This window comes from Rutilus rutilus, assembly GCF_951802725.1.
Source record: "Rutilus rutilus genome assembly, chromosome: 24".
NCBI lineage: Eukaryota > Metazoa > Chordata > Actinopteri > Cypriniformes > Leuciscidae > Rutilus > Rutilus rutilus.
The window spans coordinates 6,858,639-6,884,310 of NC_140228.1; the positions used below are offsets into that span (position 1 = coordinate 6,858,639).

General features: G+C 37.0%; 1 protein-coding gene across 3 annotated transcripts in view; it reads left to right on the top strand.

Moving 5' to 3' along the window:
- Positions 1–1,313: 1,313 nt before the first annotated feature.
- asic1c (acid-sensing (proton-gated) ion channel 1c) overlaps positions 1,314–25,672 on the top strand; it is an 84,365-nt gene continuing 60,006 nt past the window's right edge. For all 3 annotated transcript variants that reach the window (XM_084398917.1, XM_084398918.1, XM_084398919.1), the window contains exon 1: positions 1,314–2,604. In XM_084398917.1, coding sequence (XP_084255043.1) covers positions 2,041–2,604 — 564 coding nt within the window. In that variant the 5' untranslated portion in view covers positions 1,314–2,040. The remainder of the gene's footprint in view (positions 2,605–25,672) is intronic.

Genomic DNA, 25,672 nt, shown 5'->3' on the forward strand with positions numbered 1-25,672 from the left:
GCTATTGGCACATTAAAAGCTCCATGATGGTGTTTAGAGTGCCCTCTCTGTGATTAAGTGCTGCTCCTCCTTTTAAAGTCCAGCTTTAAGATTGAATCTTAGTTTATTTCACTAACTGTGCTTTTCCATATTTTGCTCTTCATTCTTGAATTTCTTCATAGTGTGTCTCAGTGGTACTGCTTTTCTTTGTTACTCATCGGTTGCCCTGTTAACAAATAGCTAAACCGCATCTGTCTCATCCGGGAATGTCTGGTAATCAATCATGCAGAGGTATGTGAAATATAAACCGATTTTTGTTATTGCATTATCTGTCTGCCTTTTATTCAAGGACTTGTTTTGGATATGCTACCTACACATGGCAAGCTTGCTCAGTCTAAGCATAACAATGGATTCCGAGTATGCCGCTCAGTAATTTACATGCAGAAATATGCAGAATAATATTGTAATATGCTAATCCTCACACTCAGCATATTTGCTATAATGGAGAGCCTGTAAACAGGATCCAGGCATTACAATATTTGCAAAAGTCAGAATATAAACGCATATACACAGACTCCATCTGGTCTATGTGAACAGTTCTGAAAGCTGTTTTTTTATTTTCCATTGGTCAGGATGCGAGTGTAAACAAAATTTGACGTCAATCGAATTGCATCTATTAAAAATGAGACCCTGCAACAACTAAATATAAACAAGTATTATCTTTTTACTCCCATGTTACCTCGCCTTGCGACATTGATTGGATATTGATTCAATTAGGCTGAGAAAGATCCCTAACCCTGACCGTTCACCCATTGTTATGGTAATTTTTCTCCCTTGAGCATCATAGTGGCCATTATCTTGTGTCATTTAAGGCTGGATTTGCAAGTGGGCTGTGAAGGGATCCCTGAACTATTAACCCTCAAAATACAATGCATTTTGGTATCGATTGATTGATTGAACACTTTAGTCCATAAATCGAGTCTGTTCGACCGACGATGGTCACTCAAATGGTGTTTTGAAAAGATAAAAAACCATGCGAGTTCATCTCAACTAAATTAAGATGCAGGTTTAGTAGGGAAAATGAGGATGTGCTCCCATGCAAAACCAACCTCCTCAGATACGATCACATGGCACAGATGGTTGCTTCTCTGCAACTACCTGTAGCTGAAATACAGCATTGCACATTGAGAGCTTTTCTTTCATACAAAACCTGGAGTCGAAGTACCCCCAGCCCCGCTAGCACCCTCCCCCATGCTTCTCGCGCGCACACACACACAGGCTGTGGCGGAGCAGACGCTCAGCAGTGGGATGGATCCTGACTACTAAAGAGCAACGGAGAGAGAGGAGGGGTGGCAGGCAGCCGGCAGAGGTGCATAAATCCTCATTTCCAGATCTGGAGGAAGAAACGTTCGCTGTCTAAGGCGAGACCACCACATTGGCCTTTTAAAACACCAAGAGGCAGCGCTCCCCGCAGCTCGCCGTGAATCCAGGAGAGACTGGGAACCCAGCTGAGGCTGTCAAACGCAGAGGTGGGATAGGAGGTCTATGACCCTTGATTTTCAGCAGGGGAGTGGCACAGGGGGACGTAGCCGGCGACGAGCAACAGACGCTCGGCTCTTGTAATCTTCCCATTCACGAATCCATTCCATGGCATTGTCATAGCGATGTAAAGCCATTCTGTGCCGATCGGAGGAGGCACGCTCCAATCAACTGTTCTCGCCAAGCGAGGTCTTTCTGCTGTGTTTACATTTCCACAATTCCTCTGTGCCTTTTGGTTTCCCTTCACTTCTTTGTGCTTTGTCCCTCAGAAACCGGACGGCGTCACTCCTGTCTTTTCATGCGACTTGGTCTTTTTGGGGCTGTCATTGTGTTTGGTTCTGCATGGAATGACAGCTGCTTTTTCAGAGACCGTGGAAGAGGTTCCAGATGGAGTGAGGACTACCACTAATTGGAAAGCTACCTAAAGAACCTCTTCAAAGACTTGCTGCTTTTTAAATTGCCTCATTTGCACACTTTCTACCGATTGTTTCAGCTGTAAACCTAGTTTTCAGTGGATACCAAATGACAGCCATGAAGGGAGACTCCGAAGACAGCATTGAAAGCACGAGGCCGTCCAGCCTCCAAGTTTTCGCCAACTCCTCGACGTTACATGGCATGAGCCACATATTCGCCTACGGGCACATGACGTTCCGTCGCTTCCTATGGTCACTGTCCTTCTTGGGCTCTCTAGGTCTGCTGATGTTTGTGTGCATGGACCGAGTGTACTACTACTTTGAGTTCCCTCACGTCACCAAACTTGATGAGGTGGCGGCGCCCAACCTCACCTTTCCTGCCATCACCTTCTGCAACCTCAACGAGTTTCGTTTCTCGAAGATCACAAAGAATGATCTGTACCACGTTGGGGAGCTGCTGGCACTGCTCAACGAGAACTATCAGATCGCTAACCCTCACTTGGCCGAGCCGGAAGTCCTCGCTTTGTTGAAGGACAAGGCTAATTTTGCCAACTACAAGCCCAAGCAGTTCAACATGACGGATTTCTACAACCGCACAGGCCACGATCTCAACGAAATGCTCTTGCAGTGCACCTTCAGAGGGGAGGATTGCGTCCCTACAAACTTCACCACTGTAAGTTACCATGGTGGTATATTCTTCTACTGCAGTCTAAAAGTTCTGCCACAAAAGTTGTGGCAAACTGAATTACAAGCACTTTTAGTTTATAGCCAAATATCACCTGACATGAGGTACAACGGGCCATTGACTGAGACTGTGTGTATTGAATTACGCAAACTATATTCTTTTTCTTTCAGACTACTACTTTGCTAACAAGAGACTTCTCCGTTTTTTGCTTGTGCAGTGTAGTTTTAGTTTTTTTTCCAATCCATTTCCAGCAGTAAAATCTATAGGTTGAAATATGCAATTACATTCATGAATCAATGGCTTCTGGGTAGTAAAAATCAAGAATGACTCAAATCGCTACTCTAAGACATTACAAGAGTAGTACAAATGCTCTCTCACTCAGTGACTATTTTCACACATGTACAACTAAAGCAAGATGAATTTCTGACAGCCGAGTCAGAGAATTATAACTTTAAGATTGGAATATGTACAATATCTTCATGCTCTAATATTATTCCGTGCTAAAAGCAAGCAGCTCTAATCTAAAGAAAACTAGATGTATAAAAAGAGTGTTTGATTATAGAGACAATATGGATTAGTTTGATCAAATTAAAAGCTATAGCTATTAAAAGACTGATGAACTTCGCATATCGGTTTAATTTGATTTATATGCATACTGTCAAGTTATGTGCCAAATGTTGAGTAAAATCCTGTGACTGACTCTAATTTATTGTCAGATCCTGGTTTGGACATGTGGAACAAATTACTTAAGCTAACATTAATGGTCTAAGTTAAGGTGATGTTGAACATTGGGGTTACTGTAAGTCCACTCCCTAGGAGGAGGCTTTATGATGCTTTAAATATCAGCATGCACAATCATAATAAGAACTTTGCTGATGTCAGACATGGATGGGGTAGGAAATGAGATGGTGTTCAAAGCATACATTGTATGTTTTTCATATTTGTGACAATAGGATTAAAGGAATAATTCCCATTCAAATAAAAATTAAAAACTCAACCTCATGTCATTGCTAACCCGTCCTAATTTGACTTTCTTACTTGGAAAACAAAAAGGGGATATCTGAAGAATATTCCGATCATTCTTTTCATAATAAAAGTGAATGATGACTTGAAAGCTTCAAAATGAGCAGACAAATACACCAAGGCCATATGATTTATGCACAATATGCCAAGTCCTTTGAAGTCATGCAATATGTTCACAATACTATCATATGGCTTTCGAGGACTTTGTATATCGTGGGTCATATGGACTGCTTTTTTGCTGTTTTTAATATGCTTTTACATGCTTTTTGAAGCTTGAGTGCTTCAGTCCCCATTCATGGTCATTTTTACTTCCCATTCAAAGTAATAGCATGAAAAGAGTAAATATTTCTCATTTCTCCTTTAGTTTTCCATGCTGTAAAGTCATATAGGTTTGGGTAAGTAAATAATAGAATTTTCTTTGTTGGGAAACCGATTACGTGTCAATAGGTTGTGCAAGTTCATTTTGCATAATGGCCTTTTAATATAAAGGTACTTAGCAGACAGATTATTTTGTGTGTTCAGCATACTCACCTTCTCATTTTGTATCATTCACCTTTAATTTCCATCATAAGCATCCTAAATGACCAAATGAATAAATGAGGGGTCATTAACTGGACTTTGAGTGCCATAAACTCTTGAGTGCAAACATTACTCTAATTCTTTCTAAAGTGGCTTTTGATTGACTCTAATGAAAATAAGTGTTACGATCAGGTATCTACAATATGGTCTCCTGACAATATATACATCAATGCTGAGTACCAGTGTAAAATCTCTTGGACTAGGCCCAGTGCGCACTTATCTAGTTTAGGGAGAAATCTGTTCTTAATGAAAATTAAATGTACTTAGGAAAACCCAAGTACCTATTGACATTTAGTGTTCTTGAAACCCTCAAGGGCTGGATCCTGGACTTAAGCATTCAAAAGCACAACTCTTACGTACATCTGTTTTCAGCTGCTTGAAGCTGATTTCAAGCCCCCCTTCTGTCGACCGAGTAACGTGCCCTATACTTTTTTACTTAGAGAATGAGCTTTCTTCATTAACATGAGTGTTGCCTGGCAACAAGGCATCGCATTGCACTGCAAATCATTCAAGGGTAATTGCTATTGTTGTGCGTGATGACAAACACTCACTAGGTAGTTGAGATGATTCGAAAGCAGTCACTTTGTGTGTGCATGTGCAACGATTGTCTGTGCGTGTGTATATATAACTGTTTTGTGAAAGTACTCTAATAGCTGTCAGATTACTGTTGGTCACAAACAGCCATGCCGAGGATCATGCACATATCTTTGAAACGAAACATTACTGTGTCTTTCCCATCATGCATTTATGTCTTCATAGTCAGACATTGCACATTATGTATTCTAGTGCTTGTGCTTCTTGGACAGTTTAGGTGCAAGAGGTGCAACGTCTATGTTTAGTCCACTGAAACATTGTTGGTGCATTTTTATTTATTTATTTGATTTATTATTCAGAGAGAGTAGCTTTGTGGCATCATCAATATGTTTTTGCAGCTGATAATGAACACTAAATTTGGAAGCATTTTTTCCCCACAAATTATTATTATTATTTTTAAAAAAAGATTTTTTTTTACAGTGTGTACTACATTATGTGCCTGATAATGATTGTAAAATTGCACGTGTTTTTTTTATTTTACAATGCATTTTATTACAATTAAATAATTTCTATATAATTTATAATTATACTAAGGAATTTTTCATGGGCACATTATTGATTTAAATTCTATGTGAATTATGAGCCAATATTATGAAATATTTTGCCTTGTCTGAAATGGGATTCAGCGATTGGCACATGCACGAACACATTGAGCTGTAATGCCCATGTGGGACACACAAGCTCAGATTAACCACAGGGCTGATTTGGCTCTTGCTTACGGGCCTTGAAGTCCAAAGGGCTTTGAGCTGCAACCAGGTTTTTTTGTCCAACCAGTGACTCATTCTAAATGGCTTCATCACTTCATTTTGAATGGGTTTAGTCAGGTTTTTCAAGCAACACAATGGCTTTAGTGATGGGTGTGTGTTTATTCTCACGATGTTTTCAACTCTGGCAAGTTTTAATCCATTTGGGGGACATTGGGACAGTGTGGGTGCAGAGGTTGTGATACAGATAATCATTACCTGTCACTTTGACGGACTTGGTTGTCCATCATGCTTTATTTTATCCTGTCATTAATGAGTTAAGTCCTCCTAGGATCCCAGCTGGTAGCCAATTAAAATGCCAGATCAATCAAAAACGTCTGAATGACTAGCAGTTTAGGGTCAGTAAGATATATTAATATTAATATTAATAAAAAATAAAATAATATTATATAATATATAATATAAAATAATTAAAAATAATATATTATATAATATTTTATATATATATATATATATATATATATATATATATATAATTCAAAAAATATTCAAATTGAAAAGTTAATAATAAAATAAAATTGTGAATTTAATCAATTTTTACAGAATTTTTTATCAAATAAATGCAGCCTTGGTGAGCATGAGACAATTATTATTATATTTCTATTAAATATTTTATAGGATTTCTGTCCAAGCGCAGAATATAATTGGCTGAAAGAACTTTTAATTCTATGTAATTGCTTTGGGGATCAACTTCGAGACAAACTGTTCACCATGCAGGTTGAATGGTTCATGACGGCGTCAGTGAAGTATTGTGGTTGATATTTATAATGTGACATTAGCCCTATTCGCACGGGATTAGTATTACCCCTGGACCTCTGTAATTAAGAAATTACCCCCTGACATCTGTATTTTTGGTGGCTCATTCACACGGGTAAATAAATGTTCGTTATTCCCTTGAGTTTACGGACTTTACAGCGCGCGCCCACCTATTCACACTTCACTAGCTGAACGTGCTGAAACGAAGATCGCGCTGCAGTATTGCAATAAAAAAAAAGAACTTATTTAAAACCAATTTATTAGAGAAATATATTATATATATTATAGAATATCATATTATTGTATAAATATAGAATATATCTTCTTTTTCTTTTATTCTTTGTCCATATTTACAACAAGCCTGCCTGAAGAAGGTATTATAAATACCGAAACGTCGCGATAGGCTTGTTCTTCTATTCATTTTATTTGGTTTATTTCATTTTATATCATTTTTACTCTTTCACACTTTGATTTCTTGAGATACTTACAGGATGGACGTCTTTAGAGGCCGTGTGAGACAAAGAAATGCTCCACGATACAGACTAAGTTACACTACCACAAAAAGCGTCCAAACTTTCCAAAAGAGCTTCCATGTTGCGCCAAAATGCTTAATTTGACGTTTCCATGACAACGGTCCGAGTTGAGCTTCCGGATCACGTCTTTACTGTAGTTTGTTTTCTCTTTTGCAGCACTTCATAGTTTTTATTGGAGAAAAACTATAATCGGATTGGAGTAGAGCATATTGAGAGATTTTATTGTTAATATAGTTTTAATACAGACGTAAAATGGACTGTTAAACGGCCCATAATGGTTATTACGTTCTTTAGGAAACGATAGGCTCACAGAAAAACAGCCCAAATCACAGACATGGGGATTCGCACGGGACTGGTATTATCAGAGGACCCCTGTGTTGGCCGAAATACGGTAGATAATTTTCGGGGGAATTTTTACAGACATTTTTACAGACATGGCAGATTCGCACGGGATAAAAATCACAGACGACCTCTGCGATTATTACAAATTACTGGAGGTCCCTAGGTAATACTAATCCCGTGCGAATAGGGCTATTGACATCACAGGAATGTCTGGTGCACAAGCTCTTCTGGTCTCACCAATTGGGTTTTTTGCAGGTTTTTCTATTTATTCTGCTTGCAAAATAATAAAAAGATAATGGAAGCTATGTGCTATTCTGCTAACAAAATCTGTGTCACGTGGACCCTCGCGTACGCGTAAAAACTGAAGTATATTTTGGGCTTCAGGATTGTTTAGTTTGTTTGCAAGAAGTGTTGTTCTAGGACCAACAAAAGATGATTCAGGCAAACTCATGGTCACCCTTAAAGATAAAGCTAGATTTTATCCATGCTCAATCTCAGCACAAAATTGGCGAGTGTTTTCATATCGTCCAACAAATTGAGAGTGCTCAAATTGTAGATGATTTATTCACAAGTTGATCCAGAATGCCCATAATGCAGTAAAACCGTCCGTAGTCTGATTGTTGTCAAAGTGTGTTGTGGTTGTTTTACGCGCTCTCTTTTTCTTGTCTGATGTACCACAGCATGCATCCATTATTTCAATGCACAATGAAGAAAAGGCTCCTTGCACTACAGGAAAATGCATTATCTAACTGCCCCGTTCACGCTACATCAGGAAAATACAAAGGGTGAGAGGATAAACCTAAAAATCACATAATGGATGTCTTTTGAACACTGCCTTTCAAGCATCTTATGTCTTTATAACACTGCTTTCTGTTTCATGTCAGAAAAGCAGCAAGAGCCACCGAACTGCTCATGTTTATAATTATGGTAATTTACTTTCATGCCCTTTCGAATCAAGCCGACATGAAGGAATTCACTCTAGATTACACTATTGTTCACACATCTGTTGTATTTCTAAGTTACGTACAAAGTGCTTGAAGAAACTGCGTAAACAAAGAAAGGCCTTTGCACTGACGTTCATTATCAAGTTGCATTAGAGCAGAATTAGCTTGTGTTCATCAAACAAATGGACTTTGGAGTCTCAAGAGATGTTTATGTGAACATTGCGATTCTTTTTGTTTCGTTGTCAATTACAGAGTTTTTCTTCAAGCGTTTGCAGATGAGAAAATCTGCTTAAGTCTGTTCAGGTACTTTCTTTAAACCCGGATCCTTTTTTCTTACACTCTTTGATCAATGTTCATCTTGACCTACCGTCTTTGAGACGAGGTTCGCCTCACTTTTTCTTTTTCTCACGCTAAGTGTTGCCGAGCCCCAGAGACGTGAACAGATTGAAGTGGCTTTTAGCAATAAAAGACAATGTCTTTTGCGCCGACACGGCTGAGGAAACCTCAGAAGACGAAGCAACTCATCTCATGATCGTCGTCTTATGATATTCAGCGTTTGACTTGCGGGTGATTTGCCAGATATGGTGTCACAATACAGACCGCATCAATAACTTTTATGATGCTTTCGGGAAGCGGCACAATTTTTCGAGGAGCTTCCTGACGCTATCATTCTCCTGAAGTGTGCGAAGGCTGCCTTATAAATGAGTCATGGGAGTCAAAGGCCAGTGTTTTTGGCAGGAAAACGAATGCCACCACTATTAAAGGTAATGCCAGGTCAGCGTGCCCGAAAAATATGTTCACACTTTTGCAGCGATTTTGTCGAAATTGATGCTGAGCTGTATGTGAACATGCTTCTTGGGATTTGTAGGGATTCATTCACTGTATTGGTTTATGCAGACATCTCAGTTCTGATGCAGTGTGAATAATAAAGCAGGGTTGGTGGGGAGGATTGATTCACTGATGCATTGTGATTCTTTCCCAAACTGTTCTGTATCGATCTACAGAAATTCACCAGAAGGGAATTATTAATAATTCTGCTTATTATCATGCATGTCCAGGACCAGTTACAGATTGGGCAAAATAGGGTAAGATGTGTCTGGGTAAGCTGTGCCAGCCTTTTAATCTAGTAAAATGCATTATTTTTGCCCTGTGGCCATATATTTAGAGCCTATCATATACAGTTCTCTGTGATTTGAGTGATTAAATGAAGCGTTACCCAAAATGGTTTCTGTGTTGTCAAAGATGTAATTCTATTATTACAGCAAAGTATTGATTTTCTTTTCTTCGTCATAATCATATTAAAATAAAAAAAAATATTTTATTTTTTAAAGAAGACATGACTATACATTGTTACTGAAATATAATTAGGTGTTTTAGTTTTGCCTCAATCTCATTTTTTCATGCCTAGAGCATAACATAAGTTAAATGTGGCCCTTCAGATAACAATTTCTTATATTTTTGTCAACTTAGTATTTTCTGATGCTTTGACCTGGCCTGTGGTGGATTTGTTGTCTGCACAAACACTCAGGGATCTTGTATATGTGCCTGCAGTGTCATAGTTCAGCTAGCGCTCTCCGTGATACTTGTTTACCTGACAGGGCAAATGCTTGTGGAAGGTGAATTGTGCTGCTGTATCCTCAAGTGTATTTTTTTTGTTACTGAACCCAGTGTCCCAGTGCTAGTGTGACAAGTTTTGGCCCAGTTGACAGATCCGCCTCTCGCCCTACTGGAACAGTGATGCACTGTCACTGTATCTTGAATTGGTTATTTCTTTCAAACCTTGGTGATAAACTGAACATTGTTGTTGCACTTTGAGTCATATGTCACCAAGGAAATATTGTCTATCTGGCTGAAATAGTTGAGGGTTTGTTGAAATTGCTATTCTTTTTGAAGAATGTTGTGTGATTGTCTTGGAAGCATCAGTTAGCATTGGTTAAAGGAAGGGTAGGTGATTTTGTTCCAGACCAGAAGCATTTTTTTGTTATGCTGGTTGGAAGTCTCTCCACATCCTGATAGCAATCAATAAGTTAAGTGGTCTAAATTTATTTATATGTGTATATATATTGTCTGTGGAAGGCGTAGGACCATAAAATGTTCATCCAATCAATGATACGATGTCCTACCTGCCTGTCAACGTATACGTCCGTGCACCTGCTCACGTAGTCAGAGTCAGACAGACGTAAGTCACTGAGTATCGCAACCCAAACAGCAGCCGCCTTTTACAGTTCCTCCTGAACCAAAACAATGAGCTTATCCAGCATTCTCGCCATAACTACTGTAATTTGTAAGAGATATGGAAGCCCGTGACATTATACTCGGAGCGGTTTGTGTCTCGAATTTATGCGTTTCAATGGCAACACTATCAACACCGAAATGAATCTGCAGCAGTCAGGCGGTACATGTAGGGCTGTGCCGGTAAACTTGACAACCGCTCCACCGCGGAGGCCGAGTAGCACTGGCGGTGGGCCGCCAAAACACTTTTTTTTTTTGTGTGTGAATGCTGTTTTACATTAATATTATGATAGGAGAGAAGCACAAAGCTTTGTTTACAAAAGAAATAATAGGTTAGCAATTAAACGTTACATCGCAGCCATGGAAACGTTTGGATTCGTGACGAATGAGAGAGTTGTGCGTGAGCCCATAGACCCCTTTTGCGCCGACGTCACAATTACGTCACAGCGTTAGCTGGAGGCAAAACAAACGGAAAACTGGAGGCGGCCAATACAAACCAGCACAGATTCGGCTACATAATAAGGAGCTTAAATTATTATTATTGTTATTAAATGTCATCTTGTTGTGTTGTTGGGTGCAAGAATCGACGGAGTACAGGCTCCAATTTGAAATTTTATCGCATAATGTTTTCTAAACTATTGTGATTATTTGTGAATCATCTATGATTGTATACATTGTTTTGATTGATTGTGACTAGACCTTTTGAAGAACCTGGTAAGAAAGTGTAATCAAATACATAGTTAAAAATAAATATGCTGTATCTGGAATATTCACATCATTAAAATTGCACCGTAATGTCACTCTTTACATTGTCGTCTTCTGTCTGGCCATGGCGCTGGCTAGGCAGAACTGCGGATCTTGGCTACCACACAAGTCTTGTACGTGACCATTTAGTACAGTTATAGGCATCTAAATATGTATATGCCCTCCGTTTCTCTTTACCCTCGGTTTCTCTGTCGGGTAGGTGTAGAAGTCAGGCCACTCAACCGGAGGTAGCGTTGACGTTAAAGGTTGTATCAGCGATTTCAGGCCCAAAAAAGGCCCAAACATAAATGATCACATTCATCTAATCTTTCCTAACGATCCGCTAGCTGCCCGCCCCATAAGCATGCCGTCAAAAAACGCGTCTCTGTAGGCAGCCTAGGCTCTGAGATCTGCACACAAAAACAATTGGTTTCACCAACCACTCAAAACCAAAATAAATAGTGTTTTATTTTTAGCTCACAACACCCACCCCTGTCGGTGATTGGTTGGAACACTATTTATTTTGGTTTTGAGTGGTTGGTGAAACCAGTTGTTTTTGTTCGCTGATACAACCTTTAATCCTGTCAGATCGTCCATCCATTGAATGAGCGTGTATGCCGGTCAGCCAATCTGGGATGTCCGTTAAAATTTACTTTTGCAAATAACAATCGCGGTCCTGGACAGTGAGTGTGAGTGACCTAAAATCGAATTTTCGCCAGTCATTGTTAAAAAACAAGCTAACAAAACTTGCACACTAACGTTAGTGAAGCGGCCAGAGGGATCGTTCTGCCTCCACCTAAGCTCCGCCCACAGAAAAACGTCACAATGTTTACCAACTGAAAAGGGGTCTATACATTTAAGCTTTGTATTCTGTTTTGCGATCTGGTCACCCGATTATCAGCGAATTTTAGTTATTCCACTGGACATGGAATCTCTGGTTTCTTTTCCCAAATCTTCCCTCACTTCTCACCCATTTTCGCAGGGGATTATAAACGTGTCTTCCATTGGTTCGCTTTAAAGTAGGCCTATTATATTCGCATTCTTTACTGTGGTAAAGTAGAAAAACGCTGTAGGAAAGATAGCCTACCTTTTTACTTGCATGTCAAATTCTTTTTAACACAGTTTGTGCTTGTTATTATACTTGGTAAGGCGTGTCAAGTTTATTTACATGAGGTAGTTTAACGCCGTCTCTCATGACGCTTTTGTTTGCTCCCTGCTGTGTGTGTTCCTGTGTTTTGGAGGAGGCGTGGCTTTGGAGACGCTCTGAAGGGAGGGTGGGATCTCATGCTTTCAAAGCTAGCTCGCTATTGCTAGCCTCTCTGAAAAGTGCCTACTCCACCTTTAAATCATAAGCAAATTAGTAACGTGACATCGTATGCCATTATTTCCCAGCAAAAGTGATACTTTTTGTAGTTTTATGTCAAATATACAATAAAGTCCAGTCAGAAAATGCTTCAGATGCAAATGCCATATCAACAAACTCTTTGCCAAACAGTATAGGACAACTTTGCCCTCATTAAAATGCGTGTTTGTCACAATTTGAGGAGAAACGCTGTCTTGTAGATGTTGGTAAATCCGTGTCTTTATATTAGGCAATACGGCTGAGCTGAGCTGATTTCCGCTGTAATCTCCCTCCTCAGACTCATCCGTCCTGCTCGCGGATGCCTGACTGTGCCGTCTGATAGTCCCTGTTCATTCAGCACTCATGGTGGTTAAGCTAATGGATTTCATGCTAAGACTTTATGCTAATTCTCTCCATGTCTAAAGCTCAAGCATTGTATAGAGATGTTATTAATTTACTAAGTCAGCAGTTTTTAATTGATTATTACGTATTAATCGTGTTACACATGGTTCTGCAGTAAGATTGTGTGTTTTTAAAACTGCCAAAGATGGTGGCGGTGCTAGAAATAAATTACATGGTTGTCTAAATGTGTTAAGTCGCTATAGTTAGTCGTTATAGCTATTATTTCATGATTTTTAATTTGGATATTGTAGCTGCATTTGTTTTCTAGGAAAGATGTCAACCTAAATTATCAGCTAAACATTAATAATCGAATGACGAATGAATGTTACAATTATTTATTTATTTATTTATTTATTTATTACTATTGGAAAATGTGGAAGAAATTAGTTTTTATATTAAGGTTTTTTTTTTTTTTTGCAAATCATTTTTCTTTAATATACTACCCATATAATGGAAGGTGGGGCAGAATTTTTATGTTTTTATGATTTTCCCTTAAATATTAATTTATTTTTACTAATTATTTTCTTTAATTATTTTAGATATTTTTATTACCCATTTATTTATATTTATTTTTGTTGTGAAATAGTTGTAAAAATTATTAATTGTATTAATTTTTATGAAATTTCTGTTGTATTTTGCAAATCTCCTTTTTTTTGTTGGTTAAAATACTATCCTCTAATAGATTATTATTATTATTTTTTGAATATATGTGATAGTTTTATTTTTGCCAATCTGTTTCAGTTATACTTTTAGCAGATGAAAATACTTTTTTCCATTGTTCATGTAATATTGATAAATGCTTTTTACATAATTTTGTATTATAAACTGTCAAATAATGACCCATAAATAAGTTGATTACTTTCTTAACCTTTTGGTCTTGTACATTCGATCTTATCTCCAGCTTTGACTTGATATCTCTAGGCAAGGACTGTGGCTTAAATGTCCTTTAAATGCCTGTCTTTATCGATCTGATCCTGCTGACTAGTCCATTTTGTTTTGAACAAAGCATTCTGCGTCGACCTGCTTCAATCTCGATATTTTTTTCTGGATGATTTGCGTCCACTGGAGTGTGGAATTACTCATTTGTTTCAATCAGTGACATCTCCGCTCAATTTGAAGAGCACGTTTGGATTATAACCACCGAGAGATCTGATGATTTTGTGAACTCGCACCACTGCCAGGGTTGAAGACGCCAATCAAATTCGACAAGGCAGCCATCCAGTCTCGCTTGAACCAGTCTATTGTCTGCTGGAGAGGCCATACGGTGACTCGAGGGGACAAAGTTGTGATGGGAAATAAGAAAAGAGACCGTGATAATAAAAGACCTGCTTTGATGTGGGTTTGTGAATATTGCCTTTTAAAGAGGATGATTTCAAAATCTCACATTTGAGACCGTGTCACATGTTTCATACCAATCCGCTTTAAAATTTAATTGGATGAACTTGGGCATAAAGTCAGAAAGTAAGTGTGAAATCTTTTAAAAAACTCAATCAAAGTCAGGTCAGGTTGGTAGATATATGATCACGTATGTTCAGCCAGTCAAGGGAAAGTTTTAGAATATTTCTTTTTAAAGGGTTAGTTCACCCAAAAATGAAAATTCTGTCATTAATGACTCACCCTCATGTCGTTCCAAGCCCGTAAGACCTCCGTTCATCTTCGGAACACAGTTTAAGATATTTTAGATTTAGTCCGAGAGCTTTCTGTCCCTCCATTGAAAATGTATGTACGGTATGTCCAGAAAGGTAATAAAGACATCATCAAAGTAGTCCATGTGACTACAGTGGCTCAATCTTAAGTTTATCAAGTGACGAGAATATTTTTTGTGCGCAAAAAGTAAACAAAAATAACGACTTTATTCCACTATTCATTTCCTTCTCTCTGGGCCTCGAGTGAGTTCACGTAGTGTTTTAGCACAGCGCTTCTGTGTTGTACGTCACACGCATCACACACATGACCAGCATCGGCCAATAGTGAGCCTACGTGTGACCAGAGGTGTCAAGTAACGAAGTACAAATACTTTGTTACCTTACTTAAGTAGAAATTTGGGGTATCTATACTTTACTGGAGTAATTATTTTTCAGACGACTTTTTACTTCTACTCCTTACATTTTCATGCAATTATCTGTACTTTCTACTCCTTACATTTTAAAAATAGCCTCGTTACTCCTATTTAATTTCGGCTTGTTTTCATTCCGGCTTGTCGTCGTAAAAAAAAAAATGGGCCAATTACACAAACGGTTTAGATCTGAGTCCCGCCTCCTGAATACACGTCGCTAAACTGATTGGCGTTGTGTTTTCTTTCTAACTTGTGAGAGGCTGTAGTCACATTTGGTTGTGCGAAGCGCCAAAACTCCTCCGAAGGAAACCTAGATGCGGTAAGCGAGGGAGAAATCGGGGCAAATCGCGTCAAATATTGATTTAGAGAGAGAGAGAGAAAGAGAGAGCATTAATTGCATTTTTTTCCTTACATTACTTTTATACTTTAAGTAGTTTTGAAACAAGTACTTTTATACTTTTAATTGAGTAAAAAGCTTGAGTTGATACTTCAACTTCTACAGAAGTCTTTTTAAACCCTAGTATCTATACTTCTACCTGAGTAATGAATGTGAATACTTTTGACACCTCTGCGTGTGACGTACAACACAGATGCGCTGCGCTATTACACTACGTGAACTCACTCGAGGCCCAGAGAGAAGGAAATGAATAGTGGAATAAAGTCGTTATTTTTGTTTACTTTTTGCGCACAAAAAGTATTCTCGTCGCTTGATAAACTTAAGATTGAGCCACTGTAGTCACATGGACTACTTTGATGATGTCTTTATTACCTTTCTGGACATGGACAGTATACCGTACATACATTTTCAATAGAGGGACAGAAAGCTCTCGGACTAAATCTAAAATATCTTAAACTGTGTTCCGAAGATGAACGGAGGTCTTACGGGCTTGGAACGACATGAGGGTGAGTCATTAATGACAGAATTTTCATTTTTGGGTGAACTAACCCTTTAATAAAATATTACTATACAAGCGTTTTTATTTGAGAAAACATGCCCCGGTGAATCATGAACAATAAGACCAGGAATGTGCAATTAGACTGTAAAAAGGGTCAGATTTGTTTTTTATTAACCTTTTTATTCTCATGGTAAGATGAAAAACGTTTTTTTTTATTATGAATCTTAGAGATTAACTTAAATGGAGTTGAATACATTTTATTTTGTGCTTCTGTATACGACTCATTTTGCTCTGAGGGCACACGCAGTATGGGATACGTATGTGTTTTTCATTTCATATTATTTGCTGTAAGAAAACTATTACATTTGTGTTCTCTCAAGACTTGTTATGATTCTAGAACTGAAGGCTATGAAATAATGTTTTGTCAGGGGACCACATACAGAAACATGGAAATGAGTGTGCAAATAATTGCCCGTATTACATCAGTGCATATCCATGAAAAAGTCTCTCTGGGCAACGGTGGAAAGTCTTTCACAAAATTGTCATTGTACTACCTTGATATTGGAATTGTCCCAATCTAGGAAGTCAGAAATTTTCAATGAACCATGTATTGATATGCTGTGCTCCATCTGTGCATGAAACCAGGATCATTTCTAAAACATTCACCGAGATGAGCTAATAAGGGAACGGAGGTGGGATGAAAAAGCATTAATGGTTCGGAAGGTTGAGCTGTTATGGCTTTGTCTCCGGCACGATTAGCGTCGTAATGAAGGTGAGAATCTCTCCCTCCAGCTGGAACCCCTTAAATCTTCATTCTTGACAACATTATGAAGACACGCACATTAGTAACTCAGAACAAACTCTGTTTGCTTGAGTAATCTGTCGGATGCATCCAAAAGCAGCGTCGGTCATTCCTTGGAATTGATCTGTTGTAGGTGTATTTTGGTTATGTAAGGCTCTGGGAGAAGATTAACCATTTATTTATCAGTGTTGGGAAACTTCACTGAGACTAACAGTGTTCCTTGCCAAGCCTACTCATGCTTTAATGTTTTATCTAAAGTCACGCTACCTTTTTAAAAGGTAGTAAGCTACTTTTTGTTAGTAGCTTATATTGAGGGGACAATGCATTTTTTCAATCATCATGTGACATTTAGAATTGAATTAATTCTGTGCAGTAATTTCAGGCTCAAAAACGATGAGGGGTTTTGCATGAATGAATCGACGTGCCAAAAAAGAAATTGCCATTATAAACCCAGTGATTAATCTTGTCATGTTGTGCTTTGGCTTGTTGACTGTATCTGACTAAAGTTAAATGCTACCATTCAAAAGTTTGGGGTCTTTATTTTTTACATGTTTTTTAAAAAGTCTCTTCTGCAGAAATTTCTAAAATATTATTACAATTTAAAATAACTGTTTTCTATTTGAATATATTTACAAATGTAATTTATTCCTGTAATGCAAAGCTGAATTTTCAGCATCATTACTCCAGTTTTCAGTGTCACATGATCCTTCAGAAATCATTCTAATATGATGATTTGCTGCTCAAGAAACATTTCTGATTATTATTATTACCATGAATTCATAAAAAAAAAAAAAATATATATATGCAACATTATAAATATTTTTAGTCACATTTGATCAAATTAATTGGTCCTTGTGGAAAAGAAAATCTTGACACCAAACTTTTGAACTGTAGTTTACATTTAATGACCTGTCAGATGTTTGAGGCTAAATTTAACAGCATTTGGTTAAACATTACAGCATTATTTTAGATAATAAATGGCCAAGAACTGAAGTGTTAGAGTTCCCTATATGGTTAATGCATTGAGACTGACCTTTTTGTGTTTTAAGGTTACCAAGTAGCTCTAGCGGCAGATTTAACGATTTCAGGCTGTTAGCTGTGGTTTGGGGAAGATAGAGAGTCTCACATTGTGTACTGGATCAATGCCATCGATGGTATTTACTGCGATTTAGAAGGTCTGATTTCTCTGTGAGGTTGGAAATGTGTGAGTGCAGATGAACATAAGGGAATCATCGACATCTGAAATCGTCTCTCTGCCAAGGCTTATCTGCACATGTTTTCCCAGCTCTTGTCACTACGCTGATGAAGCTGTAACTCCCCTATTGTGTTCGATGACTACATCAAACTCATTGACGCTCAATGACTCGCAATAGAGAGAGTGACGTCATGTTCATTTTTTTTTGACAGGAATGAAAACGATAGAAGACACTGTGTGGTGTTTAACAGCATGCTAACTGTTCAGCTGATCTTTCCAAAAAACTGGTGGTAGACAAAACCTTTTGAACGTTGTGAGTTGAAAATTGCATGTGAAACTGAAAAGCCATTGAAAAGACTGTAAGTCTATCCCTCACAGCCTCATTTTCATCCACATAACATTCAGTATTGTGCGTTAGTCTTTCAGTATTTGCTTGCAGCCTGATTTGTGTGTATGTGTGTATTCCCAAAGCATCTAGAAGGATTTTTTTCATTCGGTTTGAACACAAAAAATTGTGACATAAAAACAGCTATGTAACACTGAAAGAAGTAAAGATAGAAAATTCATTTCTGGAAAAGTTCAAAATGTATCTGAGCTACAGTCACGCTACTGAACACTTTAATTAAAGGTAGAGTAGGCAATTTCGGAGAGGCTAGCATTAGCAAGCAAGCTTTGAATCCCACCCTCCCTTCAGAGCGTCTCCAAAGCCACGCCTCAAAACACGAACACACACAGCAGGGAGTGTTAAACAAAAGTGTTAAACTACCTCATGTCTCAAAGCACATAACATTACAATAATAATGAACATAAACAACTTACAGAGCACTGTACCACCTGACTGCTGCAGATTCATTTAGCTGTTGATAGTGTTGACATAGAAATGCAAAAATCCGAGTCTGAGGACGTGAACGGCTCCGGAGAGAACATTTCGTAATGGCGTGAACGCAGCATAAGCTCGTTGTTTTGGTTCAGGAGGAACTGTAAAAGGCGCCTGCTGTTTGTTTGTGGCTCTCTGTGACTGGCGTCTGTCTAACTGTCTAGCAGGTGCGCGGGGGTATGGAAATACATATGGTCGGACCGAATGCAATGATTGGACGAACATATTTTGGTCCTGAGACTTCCACAGAAGATATATGTACAGACCCTTTCCAAAAAATTAGAATATCATGGAAAAGTTTATTTATTTCCATAATTCCATTCAAAATGTTAAACTTCCATAGATTATAGATTCAGGGCCCACAACTTAAACGATTTCAAGTATTTAGTTGTTTATTTGTACATAATTTGGGCTTCCAGCTCATAAAACCCACGAAAACAGGATTTCAAAAAATTTGAATATTACATGAAATCACACAGTAATTACACAGTGACACCATGGTCATTGAACCAGGTTTTGGTTATTTTGGCAGTGTGGGCAGGTGCAAATCCTGCTGGAAAATGAAGTCAGCATCTCCATAAAGCTTGTCTGCTGAAGGAAGCATGAAGTGCTCTGAAAACGTCCTGGTAGACGGCTGCGTTGAGTGGACAGCACAGTGGACCAACACCAGCCGATGACCAACACAGACTGTGGAAACTTCACACTGGACTTCAGGCATCTTGGATTGTGTGCCTCTCCATTCTTCCTCCAGACTCTGGGACCTTGGTTTCCAAATGAGATGCAAAATTTGCTCTCATCAGAAAAGAGGACTTTGGTCCACTGTGCTTTATTAAATCCAGAGTCAACGCAGCCGTCTACCAGGACATTTTCAGAGCACTTCATGCTTCCTTCATTTTCCAGCAGGATTTGCACCTGCCCACACTGCCAAAAGAACCAAAACCTGCTTCAATGACCATGGTTATCACTGTGTAATTACTGTGTGATTTCATGTAATATTCAAATTTTTTGAAATCCTGTTTTCGTGGGTTTTATGAGCTGGAAGCCCAAATTACGTACAAATAAACAACTAAATACTTGAAACTGTTTAAATTGTGGGCCCTGAATCTATAATCTATGGATGTTTAACGTTTTGAATGGAATTATGGAAATAAATAAACTTTTCCATGATATTCAAATTTTTTGGAAAGGGTCTGTAGATGTTTGAATACTTAGACCACTTCGGTTATTGATTGTTATCAGGATGTGAAGAGAGTTTCAACCATTATAACAAAAAGTATTTATAAAACAAATTGCCTACCCACCCGTTAAGTGATGGTGCTTCTTTTATGATCATTGGCATTCACGAAAGACAAAATGGACGCCTACGGTGCAATATGAAATGTTGTTGTTTTCTGTGATTCATATTTCTTCTCTGAATTTGCTCTTCTTATCATTGATATATGGGTAAATAATTAATGTTAATTATCACAAACATTCAGTGTGATCTTTTCTAAACATGCGGGAGTTTGTCATGCAGATGTTGTTATTGAATATGTGCGGTAGGCCTCAAGAATGCATTCAAAACGAATATTTGATTGCGTTTAGTCATGCATTATTTGTCAGGATGGAAACAAGGAGACATTGTTTACTTCAGTACAGTTGCTGTTGCGGTAAACACTCAGAATAGGTTTAGTGAATTCATAAAACACATTCTGACACCCCAAGCTATTTAGGTGCTTAAAGTGCCACAATATAAACACCCTTAAAATTCCTCAAATCCCACACAAAGACAGCATTTCCACTCAGATGCCTTTATCTCGGGAAGCATATTGGATAAATGCAGGCAAATAAAAAAGTACACTATACAGAAATAAGGAAGCCAGCGCAGACTGTCGGATTAGTTTTTTAACGTGTGCATTGTCATAACTTATCCTCCCAGTACTGATCACGGGCTTCACAAAAGCGATTTGCCGCTCTAAGCGCTATCGCGCTCAAACACGTGACAGAAAATGTCAACTTAGCAGTTGAAATGGCAGAATATTTCTTTGCGTATCAAAGCGAGGGCGCTAATTACGCACGGTTTGCACACCGCAAGGTCACGGTGAATACTGGATCTGTTGAACGAGCTACAGCCTTTATTTACGTCCTCGAAGCTCTTGCATTGAGAAATATCCAAGCCTGCTTTCTCATGTAGCAACCCATGGTTCAATCATCAGATAACAATCAAGAACATTGAGGTACACGGTTGCCTTGGCAACGGCACACAGCTTACTATAGTCTGCACTGGTCCTCATTCATAGCCGTTCTAGCAGAGTTTAAAAACGATAATAATGGTCTTTGATCAGAAGGCTCCTTTCGAGGGGATATTTCTATCCACCAATGCAGGATGAACATGAACAATATTTTTGAGTTTTCTGTCTGTTGGTAAGGCAAGCATATAGATTTGGATTTCATTTCGTAGATCGTGACATGAATGAAATGGAGCGAATCAGTCACTTGTATTCTGGTTGAGGCCATATTGAACAGCTTATATAATAATGTTGCCATGAGAACACTAAAAAAAAAAAATCATTGCTGTGATTTCAGTTCCACGTTTGTCCCAGGTACACATATTTGCAATTATAATTGCTTTGACTGTTGTTGAGGTCTATAGATAGAAGAACATACAGTTTAATTATTTCGCTCGAGTGCATGCAGTGTCGTCAGATATTCTTTTCAAATGTAGCCTAATTAAAAAAATGCATTTGACCTTAAGCTTGAATTATTTTTATTTAGCAGACACGTTCATCCAAAGGAACTTACAATAGTGAAACACAAGTTTTCTTTTCACTTTATCTTTAGTAAAAAAAAAAAAAAAAGGTCAAATAGTTTTTTTTTTATTATTTTTTTTTTATATATTATTTTTTTTAATGTATTTACTTAAATTTATTTTATTTTATTTCAGTTTATTTATTTTTTCTTCATTTTTTGTTTGTTTTTAAATGTTTTTTAAAGTATATTTACTTTTGTTATTTTTTTGATCGATTTGTTTATTTTATCTATTTTATTTATTTATGTATTTATTTATTTATTTATTTATTTTATTTTGAATTTACCTGATATTTGTGTATTTTATTTTGAATCTACTTTTATTTTGTGTATTTTTTGTGTATTTTAAATGGTCATCTCATATATTGTGACTGTAAGATCGTTATTTTTGTTGATAAATTAAATCCGCTCAATTTTATAATCATTTGAAAATGCAGCTATTTTTGACAGACTATGAAACATCAAATCAGATTACATCATGCAGTGTTAAAACAGCAGTCAAAGTAACAATGTAATTTATATAATTGCTCTTTTAAATGAAGGAATACTTTTGGGCATTAGAGCAAATGATTAACTTTCATATTTTGTAAGGGTTTCCATAACTCCCTTCTGTTCTGCTTGTGAAATCTCTAATAACACATACTATTTCTGTACAATGTTCTTATGTTTTGATGATGACGATGAAGGCATCTCAGAGACCTCTGAAGATTTCGTAGTAATGGCGAAAAGAACACAAACAGGTGAAACAACATCTCTATAAAAAGATCATTTCAAAAGAACATTGCTTTCAGACACATTTCTAATTTTTTAAATATCATTGTTACAGGTTTCATGTAGATGGAAAACCTCTCGGATTCACATGTTATTCACACATTATCAGCATAATTTATTGCTTGGTACTAAACGAATCTAGAATAAATGACACAGCAGAGCTTGGCTTTCATCCATTTCATTTGAGATAAATTCAACAATGGGCTTTTGAGATTCTCTTAATTCGGTTCGGCCAGCGTGAGAAGAAACTGCACTTCGCCAGTCGCTGACTCAGGTCCAAAGGGAGATCTTTTCCGGACCATAAATCAAGCAGCGTCTCTCCTACCTTCAACCACATTTCCTGAGGTACTGAGAGACGTTAACAGAGTCCCATATACATATATATCCGTGTCAAGCGCTAATGTCAGCAGATTTAGGGTCAGTCGGATGCATTGGGTGATTTAGGTGATGCATCATTAGCAAAAACACTCTTGGTTACACCACTAATATTTAGCTTAGCAAATTACAAACAACATATGATGCTCTCATCTGTGCAATCCAAGAGAACATATCCATGTCTGGTGCGTGTTAACGTTTATTTCCCACTCCATTATCTCAAGCTGTGTTATTGTGTTAATAACTGTTAGATTCCTCCTGAGCTCAATGCCATTGTCTTCCATTACGGGAATGTGAGATGTTTTAAAAATGATTCGTTTACAAACAGTTTAACATCTTGGCGTTTTAGGCGATCGATAACCTTTCAAGCAACAGCTACTCGATGTTTAATTTCACGGAAATGAAGTGGGTGGGTCATGTGTGAGAAGAGTGCACTGCGGGTGAATGTTGTGCAGTCTACAATTGTGAACCTCTTTGCCAGTGTATGCAGCTTTGTTGATTGTGAGTGAGTGTGTGTGTGTGTGTGTGAGTTGTGTCACAGCATGATAGCAGGTGTGTGTCGACAGCGCTGTGGTGGAGCGTTTCTCACTTACTGCATCCAAGTAAATGAATGTGTAAATAACATCATTTTGCTTGCTAGCAGCAAGGAAGATTCTCTGCTCTTATTAAACAAACATCAGTGAGACAGATTCACTCAAACATGAAGATTATCTACTCCTTCACTTATCATTGTCTTTCCAAACACGTTTGATTTTCTTTCTTCTGTGAAACACAAAAGAAGTCTTGTTAACTTTGCATATAATGAAGGTGAATGGTGAAAAAATACCATACGTTTTAGAAATGTGGCTAATAATAACGCATGTGGTCCTCAGAAGCTGTATGATAAATTTATGTGAGGAACAGAGCAAATGTAATGTTATTTGTAATACTTTGAAAGAGAATGCTGGGGGAAAAGAAACATTTTCATTGTAGGGGAAAAAAAAGCAGCATGCAGATTATGCTAAATTTATTTTGTTTTCAGCAGAAGATTTATTTTATTTTATGTATTATTTTGATTATTGTTATTGCTAATATTTTTTGTGTAGAAATACTACATTAAGACTTTTTATTGGAACTATCAAAAGTTATTGTTATTATCATTATTATGTTTTTTGGAGGAATATTACATATAGAATTTTTTTGGGAGAAATATCTGAATATATATATATATATATATATATATATATATATATATATATATATATTTTTTTTTTTTTTTTTGGAATATTACATATTTTATTGGAAATATCAATTTAATTTATTATTATTATTTATATTATTATTATTATTATTATTGTGTTTTTTTGAGAAATATTATAGACATTTTTTGGGAAATATCTAAATGTTAATTATTAAATATTATTAAATATTATATACATATTGTTATAGTTATAATAATAATAATAATAATAATAATAATAATAATTATTATTATTATTATTGTTGTTGTTTTTTTGCTGAAATATGACATATATACATTTATTGGAAAATTAAAATGTTAATTAATTAATTATTATTAATTAATTAATTAAACAAATGTATAGATCATAACATAGGTTCCAGATTCAAATGCAGAGGTGGCAGATCTGGTTTTAGGGGATCTAAGACATGCGAATCCTGTAATGGAATAAAAAAAGAACATTGGGACATTAATTTACATATGCTAAATAAAAAATTAAGTATAATAATAATAATAATAATTAATTTATAAATAATAGAGGTGCCAATTTCAATTGCTGGATCTGGTTATTGCTATGGCACAAATTAAGACACGCAGCTACTCCTCAAATGGAATATAATTTAAAAAGAAGAAGAAGAAATTGAGCAGTTTTTGATTTGCACACTGGGATATTTTTGCTTCATTGCACTGATGAAGTCGTTTGATTGTTCAGTTGATTAGATTCTGAATCGGAGGTTTGCAAGAACACTAGACTGCTCGACTGCATAGAGGAGCAGTGCTTTGAACTCCACAGATGACAGTAGCACATTTTCTGCACTGGTAATTTGCATGTATTTGTCACCGGCGCGACCCCTGTGAGAGAGGCGCCTGTTTGAATTGCGCAAATATCACGACCATTTAAATATCACATATCATTGGTATTCTGCATCCTGCGTCTGTGAGCTTCCGAGGGGAGGCGGCGGGATGGGGAAGAGGGATACAGCGGGGAATGAACGATGCCTTTTGAGCTAGACACAAATCGATGAGACAAACATGCCGGTCTGAATGTCACAGTTTTCATTCACAAGAGAGGACTGTTAAATTACAACAGACTACTTTCCTTTATAAGCCTGTGCCGATATATGCCCACCATCAGCCATTCTGTTTGAAAAGATACGTTTCTCTCACACGATAACACAATACCATGTCATGCAAGAGTAAACTAAATGTTTTTAATATATTGCCATGAGCTGCGTAGCCTGATTATGATTTCTTTTGTCTAGCATATAGTTTTGTTCATGCTTTCAGAATGAGGGCATTTCTCACAGCCTGTCTACAGTACGTTGGCATCTGCCTCGTTTGGCTAGCTTTTGCCAAGTGACAGACTGCATTTTGTCTGGATCCAGAGCTTTTGATGTCAACAACAGATTATATAGGTAAGAAGTGGGTTTGTCACAATACCACAATTTCAGTCTTTACCAATAAAAGTGAAATTTACTGGTTAAAAAAAAAAAAGCAATATGCTTTTGACCTGTTTTGAGCAATCAGGTTGAGTGTCATGTTTTTTGCAGGAACATTACATAGTGACTTTTTTTGCATGGAAATATTAAAAGATAAAAAATACTAAATACTACTAATTTAATATTTACATAAAATCCTTATTATAGTTATAATAGTATAACAATTTTAATTGTTGTTTTTGTTTACTATTATTATTATTATTATACTCTATTATATTTTATTAAGCCTATGTATGTACAGATCTGCCAGGCTTTTATAAATATATATATATATATATATATATATGTGTGTGTGTATTATATTATATATATATATATATCAAT